The sequence below is a fragment of the Hippocampus guttulatus genome, chromosome 9 (assembly GCF_054856545.1).
Source record: "Hippocampus guttulatus isolate MCC_2025c chromosome 9, RoL_Hgut_1.0, whole genome shotgun sequence".
NCBI classification, from domain to species: Eukaryota; Metazoa; Chordata; class Actinopteri; order Syngnathiformes; family Syngnathidae; genus Hippocampus; species Hippocampus guttulatus.
The window spans coordinates 4,296,191-4,315,836 of record NC_141269.1 but is presented as its reverse complement, the minus strand read 5'-3'; the positions used below and the strand labels follow the sequence as shown (position 1 = coordinate 4,315,836).

Genomic DNA, 19,646 nt, shown 5'->3' with positions numbered 1-19,646 from the left:
TATTGGTTGGATGCTTTGTGATAATATTTATGAACATATAAGTTTTTGCATGTTTCACAGTTTTATTTAACTAGTACATGTCCCGTTTCCTTAAACCTTTGCAATTAAACAGAATTTCAAACACACATGTCACGCAGTTCCATTTTTTAACCAGCAAAGGGCAGCCGTTCCATTCCCCTTATTTCACAGCGTTATCTTTTATCTCAAGGCAAAAAACGCACAGTAATCTTGTGCATAATGCACTGTAATTTTAAGATCCGATGGTTACAAGGATATGTTCACATGTGCATGCAAGGAGATTAAAAATGTACCTTCAAATTACTAATTATATCGGTCCTGGCTCAGCACAATATGGTTAAAGCTACATTGAAAATAAAATAACGAAAAGGTTCTGTAAGGTGGTCTATAAGGGCTCTAATCTGCCAATTTTTGCATATTCATGATGATAAATGGAGAGTTGAAGATCAGTCTTAACACATTTATTTTTGCCTACGTAAGAATGAACAGCAATAACTGCAAACGTGAGCTTTTTTTTTTTTTTGGGTGAAACAGTTTTTACAGAGTCAACAAAATGATTCCCCCATTTACAATGATATTGCTGCTGGAGTCACATACAATTTTAAAAATAATAATGGTAAGCAAGTCATTGGTTGAATTATGGGGAGAAATTAATTTGTTGTCTCTTCTGGCACAACATCCATGACTGCATTTTGGGCTAAAATAATACTGAAGCAAATAACAGAATAATAAACCCCCCCCCCCCCCACCCCCATGTTATGAGTCAGTGTATGAAGAGTGGGTAAAGAGAATCAGAATCAATTTCCTGGGAGGTAGTCTTGCGGCAGCTGGGTCAATGATGGCATTGCCAAGATCTTATTTTATTCTGGCTCATTGTTTGACGGCTTCTCGCTCACATCTGGGAAAAAAGAAAACAGACAATATGTTGCTACAACACATTTAGATTCATCTGTCCTCACCTGTATTACCCCTTTCACAAATTCCGTCACCTTCATCAGCTTTTTTGTCCTGAGTTGGAGGTACATCATTTTTTAGCTCGTCTGGGCCCAAGTCTTCAATGGGGACCAGGTCGATGTTCTCCTTGTCTTGTGAATCTGTGGACAGGGTCTCAACCCGTTGAATGGCACTGGCGGGAGCTCCGACGACTTCTGACACAGGGGCTTGGGATAGAGCGGAAACAAGAACAACATCCGGAGCTGAAACTGGCACAAGATCCGGTGCTGTGGACAGGTCTTGGGCAGAAACTGGAGGATCTGTTGCGGGAGGCGTAAAAAGATCTGAATCTGGAGAAGAAGACTGAGCTGTAGTTGGAGCTGTCTGGAGATCTGGGACAGGACCGGGAGCCTGAATAAGATCTGAACCTCGAGCTAAAGCCTGATCGGGAGCGGCGGACAGATCTGGAAGAACTGCGGTGAGAGGCGGAGCAAGATCCGTAGCTGAAATTTGATCGGAAACGGTTGCCAGATCTTGCGCCGCAGCTGGAAATGCCGCAGAGGGAAGCCGAAAAACATCTGGAGCAGCAGACAGAGCTTCACTTGGAGCTGGAGGAACTGTGATGGGTGGCGGAACAAGACTTGGAGGTGAAACGAGGGCTACGTTGGGACCTGGAGTAAGAACTGGGTTTGGCAACCATGTTAAGACTGGTTCCAGAGTCCCGCTGCCCAAAGTCGGTAGAGAGTCTAATCCTAATGCTGGTATCGCCTCCACTGATTGTGGAAGAACCTCGACAGCAGGAGCTTCGGGGTCCGCAACCTTGACTTCCTGGGTGAAAGAGCTTTCTGGTGCGCGAGCCGTCTTCTTGGGCCTCCCCCTCCGCTTTGCGCCTCTCCTCTGGTCAGCATTCTGTCTTTTCCCCAGGCTCTCCACTCTGAAAAAAAGAGCGCAAACAATTGGGATTAGTCTCAACAATGGTGGATGTTGATAGAGCTCTTCTGAAGCCTTTGGCAAAGCGACTAGCGCAAAGTCCCGTGACCTGAATGTGCAGGCTCAATAGAGGGCACCAGATGGTAGCAACCTTTTGCTAGTCGCTCGTGCCCCATATTCAGTAGAAGCAGAGCGGTGCTAATCTAAAGTGGCGATCAGGTTTTCACTGAGCCTGTCGTTTAGAAACGCGCCCTGTGCAAACTCTCTCGTGACAAAATTTCACTTGTCAAAACAACCGTCCGACAAGAAATGTCAATGACTGGACGATACAATGCTTGCTTTTCTCCAAATTTACCCCAAAACCCACTGGTAAGTCTCCTTCTCCTCCGCTTCGGCTCTTTTCCTCTTGAGAAGTTCTCTGTCCCTCAATCGGCAACGGATGCCACCTTTTAAAACACAGAAACCAAACTTGAGTCAAGTTCATTCTTGCTTTGACTTATAATTGAACTTGCCGGTTCGTTGATCTCAGACACTCTGGAAGAAGGAGAAAGACTTCCGCCGGGTAAATAACAACCTTAAAAAAAAAAGTCTGGGAATAAAGGGACCAGTAGGTTCAACAGAAACCAAACTGGTTAATAAAATCAATGGACCTTAAATCCCTCAAGTGTTGGCCCGAGAGGATCGTCAAGCGTGGAATTTAAAACGGTATGTTTGTAGCTTTGTCCAAAACGTAATCGTCCAGATCGTAAAAAAATATATATAAAAACATTGTCATTGGTTTGCTGAAGATGTTTTACGATTAAGAAGTTGAGGCTACAACACGAAAGAAATCTGGTTCCGTTGGATTAAAGGCAAATTTTCTTCAGCAACCAGTGAGGAATTTCAGTTGCCTCTGATTCTGCTTGAATTTATTTTTCGGTTACAAAAAGACGGTTCAACTTGAATCCAAGGTGAAATATCTTCACCAAGCGTGAAGAATTCCAGTTGGTCTTCCACAACCAAGAAGTCCGGTTGGCTTCTTCGGTTACTGTATTTTAAATTAAAGGTGAACGGTGGTCAACACCCAAGTAGCACTCCAGTCGGCTTCTTACATTCGTTTTTTTTTTTTTTTTTTTTAAATAAAGGTGACATTTCTTCAGTACCCATGTATGAAATCTAAAAAGGAAACTGAACTCGTTCTTGACTATTACAATGGCTGACACTAAGACACAAATACAAAGCGAGCAAGTCTCATGCTTCTTCACCTTGGCGTCATGAAAGTTGCTCTTGAACCTCAACTCAAAACCGAGTCTGAATCCATACCTTGGTCTTCTTCATTCTGGCTTTTATATTCAATCTCTTGCCGTAATGTCTCCTCCATGGTAAGTCCTCGCTACGACAGGACCGGCAGCTCGTTGCAAAGGCAGGCGTTTGAAAAATAAAAAGGGAACGACAAGTCTGTTTTCAACTCCCGCCCAAATATGAAATTATCTGGTTAACCATTACCGCTGTGCTGCGAGAGCTCCTGCACTGCTGGTCTTATCATATTTGCAAAGCCGGGGTGGGGGAGTTGGCAAGGCTCTGACAGAGCTAAGTACACGCAGAAAGTTATGTGCCACTGTACACCAGGAAATATAACGCGAGGGAAAAAAAAGTGCTTGTTTTGTGAGCAGTTAAACAACATGAAAAGCGAGTTGTTGTGCCGGACGGCGGTAACCTTTGACCGACGTTGGATAATGATTGCCACATTAGCCAATATCAAACGGCCCAGGGTGTGAGTAGTTCGATTGTAAATATGGTACAAAAAGCATACATAAGAGCCCAGGAATCCTTGGAGTTGCTATTTCTTGTTTGTTTGTTTGTTGAAATTCATCTGACTGTTGTTAACAGAAATCTTCACAACGCTTATCTCACACCAAGGGAGAGCAGCTCAATAGGGGTGTGTTCTCAATCTTCCCACAACACACTGAGGCCCCTCAAGTGTGTGGACGTGTGTGTTTGTGTAAGTGTGTGTGTCTAAGAGGGAGGCAGTCCAGCAGGGTAAATAAATAACACTCAACTAAGCCAATAGTGCCCAAAGCTACTGTACATTAGAAGCGAGGATTTTTTTTTTGTGTTGTTGTTGTTGTTGTTGTTGTTGTTGTTGTGAAGCACCTGGCTGGTGCAAGCAGTACTTTGAAAAGTTTCACACACTTTGGGCCCTAAAATTGAACTTAGGTGATGTTTTTTGTCTTCTTTGGGCCCCATTGTTAGTGTAAAGGTGGGTACACACATCCGAATGATCGATTCAAATTTGGGCATCTCCTTCTTCCCGTGTTCCAATCAAAGTCACCAAATGACTCAATTGTTAGATGTCTCTCAAAGATTATCCTGAGCTATTATCCTTCACTGTGAGGTATGCTCGGAGTAATTTCTCCTTCACAACCTGCTCGGAAAACGGTTAGGGACAAAAATTGTGAAAAGAAAAAAAAAAACGAGCTGAGTTCAGTAGAGCCACAAACTCAAGAGACTGATGTGGAACCAAGTAAGCACCAATCGTGAACCCACCTTAAATTGACGCTGTCGCCGCATGGGCACAAATACTGCAGCATCTGGTTGTGTTGAGTGTCCTTTATAATGTACCTCCCAAATCAGTCACCACAATAAAAATAACCAAGAGAAGAGTTTGCGACCGGAATGTGGATAACAAATAAGCTAGTACCCGAGATGCTTGGCGTAAATATGATATAATACTTTATGTTACTAAACAGAGGTAAATAAGTGCATCATTTTCTCAATAGTGGTGTGTGATATTCTCATATAGTATTACCAGTTCAAATCGTAATGGCCTTATTCCCTACACCGTACAAGAAATAAGAATGGCTAAGATTAGGACCGCTGTTGGCATTTTTGTCAGTCTTTTTTTTCGAGGGTTTCGAACAGTTGTTAAACATTGTGAAAACGTTGCTAATTGGTAACCCTGCATTGGCAAGTCATAGCTCTTGCTATTATCCCCTTTAGTACCAGCGTCCACGCGTGAGCACAAGAAGTACTGTACAGTACTACACTTTCAAAATAAAAGCTACATATAATATACGCTTTGCCCAGGTCTGTGCAAAGATATCGCACAGATTTAATCACTTGTTGGCGAACTAAGAGGAATCACTAAGCGGAATTGTCTGGCAAGGAAACAAACGATTTCTGGAAATCAAATTAATGAGAACCGGTTCTCAAAAATAACCAGTTTCCATATCCCACATATTATGTTTGAGTCCCAGCGAGGAAAAATATGTCTATTTGCGTTGATACTGAGGTACAAACGCCGGTTTTCAAGTAGGATGCTGTCAAGATGCATTGACAATATCCAGTAAGTGAGCTGACTTACCCAAAAGTATACACACGTTTCTTAAAGTGCATGAATGATGACTGTAGCGCGCCATGGGCTGCAAAAAAAACAAAAAAACAACAACAACAACAAAAAACACAATGCAAAACACAATGCAGCCTGTGTTGGGGAATCGCACAACAGGGCCATCTTCTGGTACACTGTCCTCAGTATCAAAACACTCGTTAATGTACAAATTGAGCAGGAACATTTATAATTTGACACATAAGGTACATCGAACACATTGATGAAAGTTCAGAAATTAGGCTTTTTTTAACAATTGAAATGTACCATCATCAATGAAAACAACAAATTGCAATTTTTTAAAGAAATGACCTGTGAATGCGGAAGAGTTGACAGATGAAAATACTGTAAGTTATATTGTTTATTTAGCATGAACTATAGGATAGGTGTAAAATTAGGGGAGTTTTCTTCGAGAAAATGGCGAATTTTTAAAAAGTGGGAATTTTCAATTAGAATGTTGAGTTGGTACAGAAATGTGACTATTATTCAATTTTTTAAAATGATATGGACAGTGGAAATTTGTGACTAGGAATAGATACTCTGAATTACCTTAATATTTTGAAGGTAAAATACTGAGTTAGTTGAAAAATTTGGATATTTTGGCATAGCATAAAAGTGGAAATTACGGCAAAGGTGGAAACTCGAGGAACATCACAATCGATGTAAATGTTTGGAGGTTTGAATCAACTGGGGGAAAAAATGTAAATTTGAGGATTTTTCAAAAATGTCTTCCTTTGAATATTTATCATTTCTTGTAGAATTATGGGAAAGGTGGACATTTTTGGGAACTTAAGAACAGTCTAAAGAAGTGTCTAAATGAACTGAAATTCAGAATGTTCAGAATGAAAGTCAGAATGGTATGAATCAGTTGAGAAACATGGACGTTTCGGAATGTCACAAAAGTAGAAAATTGTGCAACATGGAAAAATAGTATCTTACATGTTGTACTGTGAATGGGCCACAGATGTTGACATTGTCATGGCTTGAAAAAGATCAACATTTTGGAAAAGGTGGGTACCAGGTAGGCCTGAGGATTTCATAAGTAGCCTGTGGCCCTGTTCTAAAAAGAGCTTACCAGTTATACAACTGTCACAAAAAAAAGCTTCCCGTGCCAAAATAAAATACACATAATCTTGCTTTTTAAATTACACTTGGAATGGTGAGTGCAAAAAAAGGAAAAAAACTGTATTGGTCAAAGGTCGGCTTTTGGAGCATATGACTAGATCATAGCATGGAAGGAGAACGGCGAGCCGGCAAAACGACAAGGCTGAGATGATTTACTCCCAAATAATTGCAGTTAAGAAGCACGTGTCAAACTGTAAAATGTCAGTACCCAAGAAGTAGGTCTCCGTTTCCCAAAAAACTGGTGACCTCTGTTTTGAAATGTTAGAAAAGTGGAATTATAGTAAAACCAAAAATTTGTGGAATGCAGAAAAAAATGTAGCGTGGTTTTTCTAGATGAGTTTAACCTGTTGAAGTCGAAATGTTTTGAACTGAACATTAAACGTGATTAAAGAAAAAAACTCAATTAATTTGAATGTTCTTCAACATTGACACAATAATAATATCGGATTTTGATGCAGAGTAGCATGCATGCTCTTAACCTTCACACAACTATCAAGTAGACCTTTTGGGAATTTTAGGAAGCTGATGTTTCAGGAGGCTGGGAGGGGTTTAGGATTGAGGGTGGACCCTGGATACCTCATATACAGTACAACACTCTCTTTAATACAAGCCAAGTGCACAAAAAAAAGAAATAACTGGCAGCAAGATGAAACCAACAGATGGTTTATTGATCAAAAGTCACAATAATTACAGGAATAGTCAGAGCAGGTCTGACTATAATTTAAAAGTAATGCAGAGGAAAATATACACTTCTTTTAGCAAGTGATCGTATGAAGCATTTTTTAACATTAACTAGGCAACTTGTTTTTAACTTAAATGCAGCAACACTCAATCAGACAGACAGCACAGCAGTGGTGTTGTTAAAGCTCTGTCGTTTCCCCTTTAGGAGGCGCTTGGCTGGGCGTTTCTGGTGATAGGTGGCGCTGTTGAGCATTATATTTTGTTTCAGTCCGGTTTCCCTCCATGGTTTCTCCTCTCCGACTAACTTAGCGTCGGCTCAGTTCATTATACACGGCTACCCCCCACCCCCCTATATTCTCCCTCCGCCGTTAGGGCATCTCTCTACGATTTGGACTGAAGGACCCTCTTAAGGAAAAACAAAAAAGACCCGGCGAGAAAAGTTTCACCACCGGCGGGCACCATGTTGATGGAAAACAGGATCCACTTGGAGCTAAGAAACAAGACACCGTCTGAAGTGAGTCGTGCTTTTTTTTTTTTTTGAAAAGCAAAGCCATTTAGTTTCCTCCTGAGCTGGCCGCGTTAGCTTAGCTTGCTACTTTTTCTCCCCTGAAATTTGCTTCAGAGTACGGTTAACGTAAGAGACACCGCACGGTTCTCTTGTCGATCGATGCGGAGCCTCTAGCCGGGAGACCAAGAGGGAACGCGGCGTTCGCTCGCTACTTTGAGACGGCAATTCCTCCGCTCGCTTCGGCGTTATTGCGGTGCTTTAACCGTTTCACAGCCGCCACCCCCCTCGTGTGTTCGGCGGTGCAGCTCCAAAGCCGCCCCGGTCTCGACCTGACCACGAGTACGCTCTTTCTGGGGATATTTGAGGGAAATGTAGTGCCCCACGCTTGCTGCATTTCGGTGATCTCGCGGTGGGCTTTCTACCGAGTTGGGTAGCCATGTTTGCTGCTACTTAGCATGGTGTTTAACCCCTGAACGGGGGCGCTTGTTTTAACACAAATGACATTAAACTGTTCATCCTTAGGAACTGAACGCGAATTGAGGAAAGGGGCTAGAATCGTATATTTGTTTTTTGTGTTTAAAAAAAACAGCAATTTCCGCTCAGAGGCACGTCGTTATAACTAGGTTAGTGCTAATAGCCACACTCAGTATGAATAACAAAAAAAAGACTTTGGTGCTTTCAAAACAATCATGCTGTACATAACGTACACAGATTTGACTCGTTTTATCTTAACTTGGGTCATATATAATAATCCACTCAAGTGTATTTCCGAATTTGGCTTGTTGAGGATGTTAAGTTGAAAAGGGAGTGTGGCAAAACTTGGAAATAAGTCACCGCGCATGACAGAATGATGACTTATTAAGGATATTTACGATCTAGTAAACGTGTATTATGTTTACAGTGTTTATTCAATGACCTCAAGGCTAGTATGGCTCATTTAAAACGGCAGCCTCCCAACTTGCAGTCTTCCCGCCATATTAGCCCATCCGCCATAGTGGTGGCAGCCCTACAAAAACGCATGGCGTCATTAAATCCCCGTTACAATCCAACTCACATCCAAACGTCTTTAAACGCCACTGTTGTCTCATTCGACATGATAATTTCGAGATATTGTGTTCTAGTCCGGTGTCTTTATAAACGTGAAAGTCGAGCCGTCATTCGTTTTGACACGAGTTCCGACACCTAGTGGCGGGCGCCGTGCGTGGGTAGACAAAAACTCGACGCCCGCTGTTTGTCCTCGGGACTGGAAAGCGACGGCGAAATGTGTTTAAAAAGCAGCAGTGTTAACACGTCGGTCTCCACGATGGCTATTTAACAACGCGTGTCACTTAAAAAAAATAGGCTCGGAGTGGCATACTGTTTCTCCGTAGGTCGCCATGTTGTCATTCTGTCGTCTTTGAAGGTCTGGAAGAAAGAAACGGTCTCCATCTTTGATTTTTTTGGGGGGGACTAAATTTCCGTTCGCAGTATTTCCCCCTTCGCCACACTTTTACCTCAAAACATCGTCAAAGCAAAAACACGGTCGCCGTTCGTTCGACGACGAGGAATATTCCGTTTTCTCCACCGAGCGCAAACAAAACGTAAAAGTGTGCACTAAAAAGGGTGTATTCGCAATCCTGCCCGTTGCTGCGGCGTTGGCTAATGGCGGCCGCGCACACTTCTCGTCTACTACACGGCGGCGTTTAAAAGGGGCAATAGCTGCTAGCTTGTAGCTTAGCTGACTAAAAAAAAATCATTGCATTTGTCACAGGCTATGCGAACCCGCCACCCGTGGCTCGCGCTGCCCCGCCGACAATTAAATGTATCGACAGTGGACGTAGCTAGTGATTTGTATTTGTTTTAAAAACTGAAAGAGCCTCCATTTTGGTGTGTTTTACGATGAGAAATCCTAACTTTTTGTTGTCTTGCAAACACATTTGTTGACTAGGTCAAGCAGTGCCGAGTGTTTATTTTAGCTGAACTAACTCCAGCTTCCCACTTGCGCCCCCGTTCTTTATAACGAAGCATTTAAAAGTAATTACGTTACTTTTCATTTATATATTAGGGTTGGGGGTATTGTAGAGGGCATTATTTTTTTTACGGTTTCATTGTCATGTGAAATGTATCGTACATTAAGTTAAATTTAGTACATAACGCGGAACTGACCAGACCACTAAGAAAGTGCAAAATGTCAGTTCCTAAATTTTCACAAAGTTCACAACACTGATAAAGTGCACAAAATCTCAAGTCCCTGACATTTGCAGGTGACGCCTGCATAGTCCCTGACACTTAATAAGAGTATTCATGACTGTTTTAGAGTGCCTAAGCTTTCTGAAAGTATACTTTTATGGACTCCCTAATATTTGGAAGGTATGTGACGAAAGAATCCCTAAAATTTCAGAATGTAGGTAAACCTGTTCCCTTCAAATTCAGAAAGTTTACAATCCCTTAAATTAATCCCTAACATTTACAAAAAATATACAACCCTTTGAGTCCTAAAATATCCAATCATAAATTACAACTGCTATAGAGTCTCTATACAACTCCTTTAACTGTGGAGCTGTGTTAATATTAACTTGTGTTTTTGAACTTGTTTTCCATCAGTCAACAATGTAAAGAAGTTTGTCACGTCGTAGCGCTATTAGAGTTCCACGATACGCTTACGAATACTGACCAGAACATTGGTGCCATCGTGGAGAGGGGTTAGCATATCCACCTCACAGTTTTGAGGTCGTAGATTCGAATCCAAGATCCGGCCTTCTCGTGTGCAGTTTGCATCTTCTCCCCGCGCTAATGTGGGTTTTCTGTGATTCACATTTTAAAAACATGGATGTTAGGTTTCTTTGAAGAATAAATTGAGTCTAGTCCAGGGTGTACCCCGCCTGTCACTAAAAATGTAGCTGGGAAAGGCTAGTGATAATAAGCAAGTTTAGAAGACGAATGGGTAGTCACATCAGGCAGACCTGTATGGTCGAATAAGATCCCGTATCCCAATCCAATAGTAAGATTTGTGTCCCCAAAAATCTCCGTATTGGGCTATTTATTTAACAATAATAGATGTCTTGTTTGCAGGTACGAGAACTCGTCCTCGACAACTGCAAAACGACCGACGGAAACACCGAAGGGCTCACAGATGAGTTTGTCAACCTGGTTTTCCTCAGCTTGATAGATGTCGGTTTATCATCAATCTCCAACATACCCAGACTAGAAAAACTCAAAAAGGTAAGGCGGTCGGCCGGGCACTTGCCTCATGCTGAGAGGCCACAGGGTCTTAGCATCTTTTCTCTCTCAGCTGGAGTTGAGCGACAACAAAATCAGTGGCGGCTTGGAGGTCTTAGCGAAGCAACTCCCCAACCTCACACATCTAAGTCTGAGCGGCAACAAATTGAAAGAGATCAGCACATTGGAACCACTGGTATGTCCAAAGTTTTTTTTTTCTTTTTTAAACTAATATATTTTACTAACGTCATGTGGATGTGGAATCTCCTAAGTCCAACACTATCCTTTGAGCTGGTTGATCGTCTGGATTTTTGTAATAGCAAGGAATGAATTAAAAAATAATAATTTAAACATCAGACAGTTTCTCTCATGAAACCTTTCCAGGCATTTTAGAGCGACATTTTCTTTATCGTAAAATAGACACTGTGTAACCTAGGTGGCTGGGAAACTAGCGGCATATATTCTCAAATTTTTAACTGCCCGCCTTTCTTGAACTCGTATAGAAAAAGCTGAAACACCTGAAAAGTTTGGACCTGTTCAACTGCGAAGTCACCAACATGAGCGACTACAAGGACAGCGTGTTCAAACTGCTGCCCCAGCTCACGTACCTGGACGGCTTTGACTGCGAAGACAAGGAGGCTTCCGACTCTGATGTCGAGGTGGACGGAGACGGCGTGGATGACGACGATGACGAAGGTCAGTGGGAAGTGAAGTGGTCGAGGGCCTGGAGCTGAGTGCCTGTTGGTCTACAATAGACTTTACATTTTATTTTATTTTTTATGGTTGTTTTTCTTATCCTTGAATCAATTTCTTGTTTTTTGAATAGGTATACAAAATATTTCTTTATCAACATCAGGCTGACATGAAATCCATTTTATATATTTGTCAGCTGTATTGCCCAGCTCTATTTTCCAATCTCATCTCATAAGATGTATTTCAATTTCATTCACTTCAATTTTGCTTTCAACAAAGACTAAAACTCCGGGAGTTGTCAGTTTCATTTTGCACTTTTTGCAAATTTATTACAAATGACTCCAAAATCAGAGTACGTTGTTTGTGTTGAACTTGAGGTACTAGTGTTATCGGCTACTTGGTATCTGTATTGTTGAGTACTTGCTAAAACTCCGGGAGTTGTCAGTTTCATTTTGCACTTTTTGCAAATTTATTACAAATGACTCCAAAATCAGAGTAAGTTGTTTGTGTTGAACTTGAGGTACTAGTGGTATCGGCTACTTGGTATCTGTATTGTTGAGTACTTGTACAGATATCAGTCTGAAAAAAAATAGTATTGACCATACCTCCAAACGCGTTGTGCCTTTTGTCCTCCAGAGGGAGAGGACGAGGAAGACGAGGACGGAGAGGACGATGACATTGATGAGGAAGATGAGGACGAAGAAGACGAGGAGGAGGTTGAGGGAGAAGAGGACGATGAAGAGGTCAGCGGAGAAGACGAGGTAACAGCAAAAACCCACCACGGCACCAAGATGGTGATGATGATGACGACGATCTCAAATTTGATGCAAACTCAACTGGGGGGGGGGGGGGGGGGGAAATGCTCCCTGATAGGAGGAAGACTACGGACTGGATGGGGAAGTCGATGATGAAGAGGAAGATGAGGAGGAAGATGATGACGGTAGGAAACATCAGGCATAGACGACACTGGAAAGTGAATGTTTTCTGGGGGAAATTCTGAGACAATGACATTTCGAAACCCTTTCTTAACCCTTTCATGCACCAACAATGATAACCTGATAACATGAGAACCTGTCCACTGTTGTGACCGCTGTCCCGGGAAGGGTTAATGTCATGAGAGTAGTCAAGAAACAGAAAAGGAGTTCCAGGGGGTGGGGGGGATTTGTTAGGAGAATGTCAAAAAGTTACCAGGGGAAATGTTCGAATGGTTTAAGAGTGGTGCTATGAGAGTTGTTACAGGACAAAAGTTGTCATGAATGGAAATTTCAAGGTTACAGGTGTCAAGTAAAATTATAAAAACAAACCAAAAAAGCCCAAATGATAACGACTGTAACTGAAACTAAATTTGACGTTTTTAAATCTACTTATGGAGAAATCATCCTTCGTTTTCATCTTTGTCAAGTAATTCGTCACATGAGGTTTTGTGCTTTATTTTAATTTTAGTTTTTCTTTTCGGCCACCCAGAACAAAGAAGTCGTTTGGGAATTGTAATTTACTTTCTTACAAATTTTTTTTTGGTTGTACTCAACAAATACACCGTATATGTATTAATACATGTATAAAACTTAAACTAAGACTACAATGACAAATTTTGGAAATAATAAAAACGAACAAACCCGCTCTAAAAACTCATGACAAGCAACTGAATTAAAGGCCAAGTGTGAAGTAATTTCATGAAATGCCAAATAGGGTCACAATGAAAGTACTTAAACATTGTCCACCAAATAAAGCATGAAAAAATAATTTATATGTTGTATATTTGACAAAATAATCGATTTTCCGAAGTTCTAGCCTGAAAGGGGAGGAACCCGGAAGTGATACATCACATGGAGAACAGCGATGGCAGAGCTACATACGGCCAAGATGCAAAGCATTTCAAACAATGATTCAAACAGCGATACAAGCGATCGATCGAGCGCAAGTGAGGATATCCAAGTTTTTGAAGAGTTGGAGGAAGAAGAGGACGTTGGAATTTTACATGTTGGACCTTACATATATGAGCCAGACGCTAATCAGGATGCAAGCAATGTGCCCAGACGACCTGACATGGAATGGAGACAAGACCCATCGAGATCACAAGATTGGTAAGATATAGGCTGGTATTATTTTTATGATTTGGAGATGCGGGCATGTGCACATAATTGTATGTTTTTGTCTATCTGATGACATTGTTTAAAAAAAAAAAATCAGACTTCATGTTCAAGCAGTTAGCCTACTCGGTACTTGAGTATTCTTTTTAGCAAATCATTTTTTGACTTGTACTTGAGCGATTTTTGTAAGGACTTTTTAAAACTTTTGTACAGTATTCCATCCATATACTTGTACATTTTGAATAAAATGTTTTCATAAACAACAGAATTATGGATTGATGGGTATAGAATCAGAATCGTCTTTATTGGCCAAGTATGTAGAAGACACAAGGAATTTGTCTCCGGTATAACACGCTGCATTAGTATCATCATAAACAAGGACATGACAATTAAGTTTAGTAGGACATTCCGTAATGTAAGTGACCCGTAGTGCGGTGGTACCACCCAGTGACAACTGTGAGCAATACGCTTGTTCAATAAAATTTATGCTCATGGTGTCATCGCCCAGTATTTTACTTTTTTTTTTTTCTTTCAGGTGTACTTGTGGTAAATGCCAGCAAATGCCTACAAGGAGAGGAACACTTCAATCAGGTGCTGGACTGCATCACCGACCATCCTGGACTCAATGCTTTGTGCCCAGACCCATATGGATTACAGGTGGCATTGATGACCTACAAGCAGCAGTACAGAGGCAAGGCATTTGATGGGCCACAAGATGCGCTGATGCTGGGAGTTTCTTGGTCAGGACAACCGTGTTGTGCTCCCAGCATGCGCCGTGTCTTGTATCAGGGCACATTTTGCACCACCAGGAGAAGAGGAGTCAGCTATATTCAAAGGGTTTCGTGTTTCACAGAGAAATGTAACAGAACTATGATTTGGACTGATTTTAGAGTGATTAATGTGGACATGGTGTCTATCATAACACAATACTGTAATAAAAATAAACAAATGAAGACAACTGAATACAGGGCATGTAATTTTTTTACTTCCTGAGGAATCTAGTCTGGTGCTCGGCAATAACGGTTGACTTGTCCGGTCTGGTCTGTTCAGTGCTGCTGTCAGAAATTGTGGGTCGACACACACGTCACCATTTCTGTACTTACTTTATTTTGAATGGCAGTCGGTTTCATCACCTCTGACGCAGTCATTCACATAAATCTACCAAAAAAAAAAAAAAACATATTGGAATGATAAATATTTGGACGACATATGGGTTATACTCAGTATGTAATGCATCTGCCTGGAATTACTTTTTATTTCATAATTTACCATAAGTTGCATCCACCAGTATCTTAGAGAATACCCACCACTCTTATATTTGGGATAAACGATACAGTAGGAGTGTATTCCTTCCTTTGTCACTTTCTGTGGTCTGCCAGCATTTTCATTATAATGCATAGCAGCAAGAATTATTCTGGAATAGAACAAAAAATGCCTTATCTTATTTTTAAAAAATTGTCAAATTGTGATGAAATAACTATCTCAAAGTTCTACATTTCACTATAGTCTATATTTCATGCATATCAGTTTTCTTTAACACACCTGGTTTTCATTCCTTTGTACGAGAAGTGGTACATCTTTGGGGCAAAGTGATTCACCACAATGTGAAAAGCTTTCACGCCATTGGTCTGTCCGAGGTGAGACATCTTCATGACATCGTTGACAAACATGGTCTTTGTCAGGAGTTCCACCACTGCGACATTGATTTCAGTACCTTTAAATGAATTTACAAGGTATGACAAAATATTATTTTTTAGGGTTAACTAGCAGGCAACATCTAACCAAAAAAAATAAGAATGGTAATAGCCACGCCTTTTCTCTAGTAATTGGAGGATGTAAACAACTATCGTGCACGTTCTGCAGGTGGTCCACACATGCCAGCCACTTCTGCTTCTTTTCCTCCGGTGTCTGGGAGGAAAGTGCACACCAGTACAAATGGCACTTCAAACTTTGTACCCAATCCTTCAGGAACGACATGCTCTTCTTTTTGGCCAAGGACTCCAGTTTCTTGCACATACCTGTATATTTAATATGAAATGAAAACTCGTGAAGTGATGTGCATGATATAAAAGACATAATCCCAAAACTAGCGTATTTATAAACATTGTAATACACTAAGCTTTAACAATGTGCCAACAATCATAATAATGGATGACTTGGGTCCAATTCTCCCTGATCCATTTCCCCACCTGGCTATGCCTGTCAGTGACGACAACTTTTACATTGAAGCCTTCCAACTCCTAACGGCATATTTTCAGGCCCTCCAGTTCCATTCCATAGCTTCCCCCAGTCTCGTTACTCTAAAGGATAAATTTAATACGCGTCATGAGACTAAAATAATTGGCATGTAATTATGCCGCATATAATCTACAAAGCAGTTCACTGGCTATGGGCTCGTCGCACAGTTTTCCAAGAAGCTCGTCGCACAGTTTTCCAAGTTTTCCATTCGTCAACAAAGCAGCTCTGCCAACCTATTGAAATGTACTTCCAGAACAATTTGTCTGACTGCCATTATTACTCATCGCTGATATGAATAGCATCGATCGGGGTTTGCCTCAAGCCGAAAACTAACGCCGCTATCGCTAGCTTCTCCTGTTCAACGTTGCTAGCTTCTCGAGTTAGCTTTCGGCTAACGTCGCTACCTTCTACTGTTCATTCCACAAGAGTTGGCAGCTATGCTACTATTCATTCCACAAGAGTTAGCAACTATGCTTTGACAAAATCGTCAGCTCGTTTGCCTGGAGCCGAAAACTAACGTCGCTATCGCTAGCTCCTCCTGTTCAACGTTGCTAGCTTCTCGAGTTAGCTTTCGGCTAACGTCGCTACCTTCTACTGTTCATTCCACAAGAGTTGACAGCTATGCTACTGTTCATTCCACAAGAGTTAGCAGCTATGCTTTGACAAAATCATCAGCTCGTTTGCCTCGAGCCGAAAACTAACGTCGCTAGCTTCCGTCCAACGTTGCTAGCTTCTCGAGCTAGCTTTCGGCTAACGTCGCTACGTTCTACTGTTCATTCCACAAGATTTGGCAGCTATGCTACTGTTCATTCCACGAGAGTTGGCAGCTATGCTTTGACAACATCATCATCATCTATCCAAAAATCACACTTACTTTTTTGCAAATCCTTAATCATAAGCAGACCGGTTGAGAAAGCAGTCACTTTGAAATGGAGATGGCAGAGAACACTTGTAGATGATGCTGTGAAATTCATTCGCTTCATGCGAATAAAACATGTCATTTTAAGTGCCCTGCTATCCTTTGGCCACTGGTACAACTTTTCTGTCAATGGTGAACAATACATCTGCCACGCACCGCAAGCAATGCAACAATGCTGTTCAATGAAAGGACTTCCCTCACAGTTCTCCATGTGACGTCATTTCCGAAGATTGCCGAAGAAAAGCATTTTCGTTGTCAAGGGCGTTGCTAAGGGTTAAACAAAGAATCTGGAAGGGTGGCGTTAAAAAAACGGAAATGTGCTTATAATTGTTCAGCCATTGATATTACTCAAAAACATGGTTGGCCAACTTTACTTCACACTTGGTCTTTAAACTAAGACTACAATGACCGATTTTTGAAATAATAAAAACGAACAAACCCCTCTAAAAACTCATGACAAGCAACTGAATTAAAGGAAAAACAATTCAAAATGAAGTAAAAACTAAATCTACCGAAAAATCCCAAACGATTAGAACCTTGGTGCGGTGAGAGAGAGAGACGAGAGTTAATCTTGATGTTTCATTTTGTTTGTTTATGTCCCCCTTCCAGAAACGGTCACCGGCAAAGGTGAGAAGAGAAAGCGGGAGCCTGACGACGACGATGAGGATGAGGACAACGAAGAGGACGACTAGAAAGCAAGTGGAGCGCACTTTGCGACTTCCTGCCCCCCATCCTACCAACCCGAACGTCCGACCTCCTCCGACTTGCAACCCCCCCACCCCCAAGCCCTTCCCTCACCCCAGCTCTGAGCTCTTTTTTGGGCCAAGACTATACTGGATGGGTGGCTCGTGTGGACCACCCGTCACCAAACAACTTTTTTTTACCGACCTACCACCCCCTTCCTCTCCTCCATGGAAGTGAGAGTCACCACCCACCCACGCCGCCCCAAACTGCCCCCGGGGTTCTCAGGCATCCTGCCACTCAGCATTCCACAATTTCACTGTCAATCCCACATTATGTATCCCGTGTGAGGATTTTGGGACTGGTCTAGTTTTTGGGTCTGTGCTTTTAATATTTTGTTGACTGAAGTTTTTTTGTTTGTTTTTGGGGATTATTTTCTTTCTGTGTCGTTTTCTTTCGCCCCCCCCTCAACCACCACCACCCCAATGAAATTATTGCTATAGCAGCTGTGCAGCCAGTGAGCCATGCCTTTTTTTTGTTTTTTGGCGTGGCCACCTGTTGCACAAGTCATGGTTGTAGCGACATTTTTACTTTCTGTATGACAAGAAAACAACTTTGTAAATAAAATGTTAACATTTTGTGCTTTGCTGGTGTCCGGAATGTATTGCATAGGAATGAGAATCAAGTGGTGTGGGATTTATTTTTCTTTTTTTCTCCTGAGTTCATTCTCATAATACTGCAAGAATTAACTACGGGTTATGATATTTAAGGAAAAAACAGTCATGAATGACAAATTTTTAACATTTGATTTTTAATTCTTAAAACGTGTTTACAGTATTTTTAGAATTGTATATTTGTTCATATTTTTCGTGCAGACGGTTCCATTTTTATTTTTTATTTTTGGGGTGGTGAGCATGATGACTGACATACGCTTTTGTCATGAAATGCGTGTCTCAATGATTTAGCGTCCATGTTAACAGACGTGGGACAAATAAAACTGATGTTTTCCGTGCGAAAGGGCGCCCAAGACGAAACAGGTGTAACGGAGGGAAGGTAAGAACAACTTGGAACAAGTGGATTGAGTAACAGGACACTTCCGGAAATGCTCGCGTGCGTATCACGCATACGCGCACACCTATTTGGATATGACGTAGCACTTGGCAGAATGAGGGTCATTCCAGAATTGGAGGACCTTTTGGACCTCCGCTTTTCTTCTACATACAGTATTCATTAATGATAGGTGATAAACTATCAAAGGCTTGATTATCTCAGTTTAGATCAATGGTAGAATTCTTACGACGCAATTTAGTGTTTCCAATACCTGTCGCTGTAATCACAGTAACGGGGTTCCAATTCGGACGAATGTTAGCTTCCCCTCAGGAGTAGAACCTGGCTTCTTTTTCGCCAGCTGTTACGATTGACCAAGAGGGCTAATTGACCGATGTACTGTAAATTGTCAAGGTATAACACCTGCGCGCGGTAGAGTGAGACGTTCAATCAAGGATAACAATTTTCTAAAAATGTGAAAAATAGGATATAGCTTGGCTCTGTCCATTCTTTCTGGAAACTGTCGGAAGATGTCGAGTCCATCGTATTATGTGATTGACTGCTTTTCTCTTCTTCTACGCTGCTAAAAAGGTTGTGGTAACAAGTTTGCGTGCATGCGATGGGGCAGGTTCTACGAATAATTATTTCAAATATGTTGAATACAAATATTTCCACCGTTACGAAAGAGCAATGCAAGAAATATATATATATATATATATATATATACATTTACATTTCATTTTAACTGTTAAAATTCAATTTGGTCATGGTGGGGAGAAGAGAAAAATGCATATTTTTTAAAAGTATTTTCAGGCATTCTTTTTTTGGGGGGCGGGAAGATTTACTCAAACTGCATGTTTTAGTATTTTGTATGTGGATTATTTAAAATTAGGAATATGAAACTAAAAATATTTTTGAAAAACGTGTGGAAGAATAGTATTTAAAAAATGTAAATATATTCTTCTGAAGAGAAAATGGTCAATCAATACTAAGAGAAAAAATACGAGGCTTCACTCTAATTTCTGTGTAGAATTTGTATGAGGAAAATAAATTACAGGTTTACAAGAAAAAATAAAACAATAGGATTTTAAAAGTATATTAGAAGACGGTGTAATTACTGTAATAATGTAACATCAATTTGCCACGCCTCTTGTCCACACAAGTCGCAGGGCGGCGAGCAGAGCGATTGTGAGTGTCAAGGATTGTTTTGTTTATGTG

The 19,646-nt window shown here is 41.2% G+C and overlaps 2 protein-coding genes and 1 long non-coding RNA gene across 7 annotated transcripts; 1 reads left to right on the top strand and 2 right to left on the bottom strand.

Moving 5' to 3' along the window:
- Nucleotides 1-42: 42 nt before the first annotated feature.
- On the bottom strand, nucleotides 43-3,546 carry hemgn (hemogen). 2 transcript variants are annotated; one of them, XM_086119262.1, is made up of 4 exons: nucleotides 3,184-3,546; nucleotides 2,237-2,327; nucleotides 978-1,885; nucleotides 43-916 (listed from the first exon to the last, which is right to left on the bottom strand). In XM_086119262.1, the coding sequence occupies exons 1-4, from the start codon at nucleotides 3,239-3,241 to the stop codon at nucleotides 879-881; spliced, it is 1,095 nt and encodes a 364-aa protein (XP_085975388.1). In that variant the 5' UTR covers nucleotides 3,242-3,546; the 3' UTR covers nucleotides 43-878. The 2 variants fall into 2 exon arrangements, with proteins under 2 accessions (XP_085975388.1, XP_085975389.1); XM_086119263.1 differs by having other exon boundaries at nucleotides 1,008-1,885; nucleotides 3,184-3,542.
- Nucleotides 2,176-18,019, top strand: anp32b (acidic (leucine-rich) nuclear phosphoprotein 32 family, member B). 4 transcript variants are annotated; one of them, XR_015101750.1, is made up of 8 exons: nucleotides 2,176-2,250; nucleotides 10,614-10,763; nucleotides 10,834-10,956; nucleotides 11,264-11,456; nucleotides 12,090-12,214; nucleotides 12,327-12,393; nucleotides 13,245-13,537; nucleotides 14,079-14,506. XR_015101750.1 is itself a non-coding variant. In XM_086119264.1 (7 exons), exons 1-7 carry the CDS (start codon nucleotides 2,191-2,193, stop codon nucleotides 17,390-17,392), a joined length of 801 nt encoding a protein of 266 aa, XP_085975390.1. In that variant the 5' UTR covers nucleotides 2,176-2,190; the 3' UTR covers nucleotides 17,393-18,019. The 4 variants fall into 4 exon arrangements, 2 of the variants coding, with proteins under 2 accessions (XP_085975390.1, XP_085975391.1); XR_015101749.1 differs by having other exon boundaries at nucleotides 13,239-13,537; XM_086119264.1 differs by lacking the exons at nucleotides 13,245-13,537; nucleotides 14,079-14,506 and adding an exon at nucleotides 17,310-18,019.
- LOC147199915 (uncharacterized) lies at nucleotides 14,572-16,444 on the bottom strand. Its single transcript, XR_015101751.1, has 3 exons — nucleotides 15,086-16,444; nucleotides 14,851-14,957; nucleotides 14,572-14,701 (listed from the first exon to the last, which is right to left on the bottom strand). It is a non-coding gene; the product is annotated as an uncharacterized LOC147199915 (long non-coding RNA).
- Nucleotides 18,020-19,646: the final 1,627 nt, after the last annotated feature.

Coding starts and splice junctions, on each gene's coding strand:
- hemgn (XM_086119262.1), bottom strand. CDS start 3,241: ATGGAGGAGACATTACGGCAAGAGATTGAATATAAAAGCCAGAATGAA. Junction 1,886..2,236: donor ACTTACCAGTGGGTTTTGGG/GTAAATTTGGAG, acceptor TCTTTTTTTCAG/AGTGGAGAGCCTGGGGAAAA. Junction 917..977: donor TTGTGAAAGGGGTAATACAG/GTGAGGACAGAT, acceptor CTTTTTTCCCAG/ATGTGAGCGAGAAGCCGTCA.
- anp32b (XM_086119264.1), top strand. CDS start 2,191: ATGTCAATGACTGGACGATACAATGCTTGCTTTTCTCCAAATTTACCC. Junction 10,764..10,833: donor GACTAGAAAAACTCAAAAAG/GTAAGGCGGTCG, acceptor TTTCTCTCTCAG/CTGGAGTTGAGCGACAACAA. Junction 11,457..12,089: donor GGATGACGACGATGACGAAG/GTCAGTGGGAAG, acceptor TTTGTCCTCCAG/AGGGAGAGGACGAGGAAGAC.